The sequence below is a fragment of the Piliocolobus tephrosceles genome, chromosome 10 (assembly GCF_002776525.5).
Source record: "Piliocolobus tephrosceles isolate RC106 chromosome 10, ASM277652v3, whole genome shotgun sequence".
Taxonomy (NCBI): domain Eukaryota; kingdom Metazoa; phylum Chordata; class Mammalia; order Primates; family Cercopithecidae; genus Piliocolobus; species Piliocolobus tephrosceles.
Window position 1 is genome coordinate 60,195,865 of NC_045443.1, and position 5,678 is coordinate 60,201,542.

The 5,678-nt window shown below is 40.7% G+C and overlaps 1 protein-coding gene across 1 annotated transcript; it reads right to left on the reverse strand.

Annotated features, from left to right (window-relative positions):
* Nucleotides 1–4,169: 4,169 nt before the first annotated feature.
* LOC111551245 (uncharacterized protein C4orf3 homolog) lies at nt 4,170–4,785 on the reverse strand. The gene has a single exon (XM_023225120.2). It carries the CDS (start codon nt 4,668–4,670, stop codon nt 4,470–4,472), a length of 201 nt encoding a protein of 66 aa, XP_023080888.1. The 5' UTR covers nt 4,671–4,785; the 3' UTR covers nt 4,170–4,469.
* Between the last annotated feature and the right edge of the window lie 893 nt (nt 4,786–5,678).

Genomic DNA, 5,678 nt, shown 5'->3' on the forward strand with positions numbered 1-5,678 from the left:
TTGTTATGTATGGCTTTTATTATGTTGACATATGTTTCTCCTATACCCAGTTTTTTCAGGGTTTTTATCACGAAGGGATGTTGAATTTTATCAAATGTTTTTCAGCATCAATTGAAATGATCATATGATTTTTGTCCTTCATTCTGTTGATATGCTGTATCATGTTGATTTGCATATTTTGAACCATCTTGTATCTCTGGGATAAATCCCACTTGGTCATGATGAATGATCTTTTTAATGTATTGTTGAATTTGGTTTACTAATATCTTGCTGAGGGTTTTTGCATCAACATTCATCAGAGAGATTGGCCTGTAGTTGCCACCTTCTTCTTCTTCCTTCCTCTTCTTCCTTGTTCTCCTCCTCCTCCTCCTCCTTCTTCCTCCTCCTCCTCCTCCTCCTCCTCTTCCCCTTCCTCTTCCTCTTCTACTTTTTCTTCATCCTCTTTATCATTTTTTTCTTTTGATGTGTCTTTGTCTGGTTTTGTTATCATAGTAATACTGGCCTCATAGAATGAGTGTAGAAATGTTCCCTCCTCCTCTATTTTTCAGAATAATTTGAGTAGGATTAGTATTCATTCTTCTTTAAATGTTTAGTAGAATTCTACAGTAAAGCCATTGGGTCCAGGGCTTTTCTTTACTGGGAGCCTTTTTATGATGACTTTGATCTCATTATTTGTTATTGGTGTGTTCAAGTTTTGGCTTCCTGGTTCAGTCTTGGTAGGCTGCATGTGTCTGGTAATTTATTCATTTCCTCTAGATGTTCCAATTTGTTGGAATATACTTGCTCATAGTAGTCATTAATAATCCTTTGATTTTCTCCAGTATCAGGTGTAATGTACCCTTTTTAGCTCTGATTTTTTTTTATTTGGGTCTTGTCTCTGTTTTTCTTTGCGAGTCTGGCTAAAGGTTTGTGAATTTTATTTATGTTTTCAAAAAAACAACTTTTCATTTCATTGATCATATTATTTTCTTCTTTTCAAATCATTTATTTATTTATTATATTTCTGCTCTGATCTTTATTATTTCTTTCCCTCTACTAACTTTGGGTTGGTTTGCTCTTGTTTTTCTAGTTCTTTAAGATGCACCATTAGGTTACTTATTCAAAGTTTTTCGTCTTTTTTGTTGTAGGCACTTATAGCTATAAGTTTCCCTCTTAGTACTGCTTTTGCTGTATCCTATAGGTTTTGGCATGCTATGTTTCCATTATCATTTGTTTTAAGAAATTTTTCATTTTTTTCTTTCATTTCTTTGTTGATTCACTGGCCATTCAGAAGCATATTGTTTAATTTCCATGTGCTTTTATAGTCCTCAAAATTCTTCATGTTGTTAACTTCTAGTTTTATTCCATTGTGGTCAGAGAAGATGCTTTATATTATTTCCGTGTTTTTGAATGTTTTAAGACATGTTTTGTTTCTTAACATATAGTCTATCTTTGAGAATAATCCAGGTGCCAAGGACAAGGATGTGTATTCTGCAGCAGTTGGATGAAATGTTCTGTAAATATCTATTAGTTCCTCTTGTTGTATTGTGCAGGTTAAGTCTGATATTTCTTTGCTGATTTTCTGTCTGGAAATCTGTCCAATGCTGAAAGTGGGGTGTTGAAGTCTCCGGCTATGATTGTATTGGGGTCTATCCCTCTCTTTAGCTCTAATAGTGTTTGCTTTATATATCTGGGTGCTCCAGTGTTGGGTACACATATGTTTACAATTGTTACATCCTCTTGCTGAATTGACCAGTTTCCCATTGTATAATGACCTTCTTTGTCTCTTTTTATAGTTTTTGTCTTGACACCTATTTTGTCTGATATAGTGTAAGTACTCTTGCTCTTTTTTGGTTTCCATTGGCATGGCATATCTTTTTTCACCCTGTATTTTCAATGTATTTGTGTCTTTATATGTAAAGTGTGTTTCCTGTAAGCATCAGATTATTGGGTCCATTTAGCCACTCTGTCTTTTGATTGGAGAGCTTAGTCAATTTATATTCAATGTTGTTATTGATAAGTAAGGACTAATCCTGCCATTTTGTCATTTATTTTCTAGATGTTTTGTGATATTTTCTTCCTTCTTTCCTCTCTTCTTGTCTTCCTTTTAGTGAAGGTGATTTTCTCTGCTGGTATGATTTAATTTCCTGCTCTTTATTTGTTGTGTATCTGTTGTATGTTCTTTGATTTGAGGTTACCAAGAGGCTTGCAATACTATCTTATAACCCATTATTTTAAGAGGATAGCAGTGTAACATGGATTGCGTAAACAAATATATAAACAAACACACAAAAAGAAAACTAATGAGAACTCTACACTTTAACTTCCTCTCCCCAGTTTTTAATATGGCTTATTTTACTGTCTGTGTCTTGAACAGTTGTTGTAATTACTATTTTCGATTGGTTCATCATTTATCCTTTCTACTTACGGGTATTTTATACAATCTTCTGACTATGTTTTTCAAATAGCCAGTCTTCCAGCTCACTAATTCTTTTTTCTGCTTGACCAATTGTGCTATTAAGAGACTCTGATGCCTTCTTCAGTGTGACAATTGCATTTTTCAACTCTAGAATTTCTATTTGATTCTTTTAAATAATTTTAATCCCTTTGTTAAAATCATCTGATAGGATTCTGAATTTCTTCTTTATGTTATTGTGAATTTCCTTGAGTTTCTTCAACACAGCTATTTTGAATTGTCCATGTGCAAGGTCACATATCTGTTTCTGTAGGATTGGTGCCTGGTGCCTCGTGCCTTATTTAGTTTGGTGAATTCATGTTTTCTTGGATGGTCTTAAAGCTTGTAGATGTTCACTGGTGTCTGGACATTGAAGAGTTAGATATTAATTGTAGGCATTACAGTTTGGGCTTGTTTGTGCCCATCCTTCTTGGGAAGGCTTTCTAGGTATTCAAATGGACCTGGGCCCCAAACCCAATAATTCTGTGGTTCTTGCAGGCTCATAGAGGTACTACCTTGGTGGTTGTATAGGAAAAACTCTCCTTGAATCATGTTTTGTCCTTTAGTCTCACACTACAACAATCATCAACACAAAAGAAGATTTCTGTGACCAAATGTATGGAGTTTTTTCCCATACATCAAGCAATAGGCACCAGCTATGTGTTCTCCAATTCAGTTTCAATACTTTCTACCCAAAGATAGTGTCAGATCCCACAGGTTGAGGGCTCAGTCCCCAAGACTGCCCACTCATACACACATGCATCAGTCACAAGTCCAGGCCCTCAGAACTTCTGACTGACCAACTTCAAGTCAGGGCTCCCATGACCCCTTCTTTGCATTCAATTACTTCACTGTGAGCAAATTAGATTCAGGTTCACATAGCTTGGGAAAACACTTACTACATTTATTGGTTTATATAAAGAACATTGCAAAGGATACAGATGAAAAGACACATAGGGTGAGTTATGAGGAAGGGGCACAGAGCTTCCATGTCTTCCCTGGGCGTACCACGCTCCAGAGTCCTCCATGTGTTCGGCTATCTGGAAGCTCACTGAAGCCTGTCCTGTTGGGTTTTTATGGACGCTTCATGATATCAGTATTCCTTTCCCCAAGGTATAGGGGTGGGACCCTCTCATGGGAGGGTCTTAAGACCCACAATTAGAAAGGTGGGGGAATTTTAGAGTGGAAGGAGGGAAGGAGATGGTCAGAAGCCTGACCCTGAGGCCTAACACACCCAACATTATAACAAAAGACTAACGAGGGCCATGGGAGTTATGAGCCAGGAACTATGGATGAAAATCAATATATATCGGGCCGGGCGCGGTGGCTCAAGCCTGTAATCCCAGCACGTTGGGAGGCCGAGACGGGTGGATCACGAGGTCAGGAGATCGAGACCATCCTGGCTAATATGGTGAAACCCTGTCTCTACTTAAAAATACAAAACACTAGCCGGGCGACGAGGCGGGCGCCTGTGTCCCAGCTCCTCGGGAGGCTGAGGCAGGAGAATGGCGTAAACCCGGGAGGCGGAGCTTGTAGTGAGCTGAGATCCGGCCACTGCACTCCAGCCTGGGTGGCAGAGCAAGACTCCGTCTCAAAAAAAAAAAAAAAAAAAAAAAAGAAAGAAAATCAATATATATCATAACACCACAGTAGTCCTGATAAGAACCAGAATTCTCTGAATTACCAGGCAGAGACTCTTATTCTTTTCCCTCACTTTCTTTTTTTTCTTTTTTTCTTTTTTTTTTTTAAGTATAAATGCTTTTATATTCAGCTCCTGTAAAGCCATTAGATGTTGGAAAGTTTTTAAACATGAACCAAATGGTTTAATTTTAACAACTTAGCTAGGAATGGGTGAAATCCTACCCATTTAATAGAGTTCTGCAAATTAGTAACAAAGTGTAAAATGAAAGGAAGGGTCCCTTGGAGATGCGAAATTCTTCTGTTGAGAGTCTTGTCTTCTTTATTCAAGAAGTTTGTAGCCATTTTCAGAATTCACTCAAGAACCAACCTCTTAATTTAGATATCAGCAAACGAGTCATGGCAAAAAATACACAAAGAGAAACACCACCACATCGAAAAGGATGAAGAGCCAGAGGTCCAACCAGTAAGAGTGTTTGGGAAGCCCGTTTGCCCCAGACCGAGGCCGCACATCGAGGTTCTGCCCCCCTCCCTCGCTCAAGCCTTGCCGCTCCCGGAGACCATCTCGACCATCAACAACCGGTGCGTCCACCTCCATCTCGCTCCTGCAGTTTCCTAACAATCCCAGAAACTGAAAATGCTTAGATTTCCTGGACTTTGGTGTTCGCCGGACCGGAAACTGAATGGAATCCGGCCGCCTGCGCAGTCCACCACTCTCTTTTCCCTTACTTTCTTCCAAACAAATGAAGTCTGTATCTCTGTGCTGGGTGTACCGGAACTAGAGGTGGTGGGACACTAGCACCCCTGCGGCTACCTCCTCTGGGAATGTACTGGTTCAGACCTGAAGCCAACACAGGACTGCATCATGCCCAAAGCTTGCTGTCACCACTACTTGGGTACCACCTAAGTTCACTCAAGCCCTAGGGCTTTACAATCAGCAGGCGGCAAAGCCAACTAGGTTTGTGTCCCTCCTTTCAGGGCAGTGAGTTTCCATAGGCTCTGGGTGGGTCCAGAGATTCTGTCTGGGAGCCAAGGATTGAAGTTAAAAAAATTAGAAATTGACCTGGTATTGTATGCTACTGTGGCCAAATCGGCACTAGAACCACCAGACAAAATCTCTCCCACTCTTCCCACTTCTTTCCGCAGGCAGAGGATCCTTTCTCCGTGGCCACCACCACTGGCCCATGGGGGCTTCTGCCAGGCCACCACTGATGTTCACTGAAAGCCCAAAGGCTCTTCAGTCAGCCTGTGGTGAATGCTGCCAGGCCTGGGACTCACCCTTCAGAGCAGTGGGCTCTCCTCTGGCTAAGGGCAGGTCTAGAAATGCTGACCAAGAGCCTAGGTCTGGATTCAGGGATGCCACAAGCCTGCTTGTTGCTCTACCCCACTGTGGCCAAACTGGTATCTAAGGTGCAGAGTCCCCTTTCCTTTCCCCCTCGATTTTCTCAAACAGAAGGAGTCTTTCACCATAGCCACCCGCACTGGGAATGTGTTGGGTCATAACTGAAGCTAGCACATCTCAGAGCCCAAAACCCTCAGCATATTACCTGGGTATTGCTGTTGGTTACTCAGGGCCCAGGGGCTCTTTATTTAGCAAGTGATCAAT

Bases quoted from the DNA above. Each gene is read 5' to 3' on its own strand.
- LOC111551245 (XM_023225120.2), bottom strand. From the start codon at position 4,670: ATGGAGGTGGACGCACCGGTTGTTGATGGTCGAGATGGTCTCCGGGAG.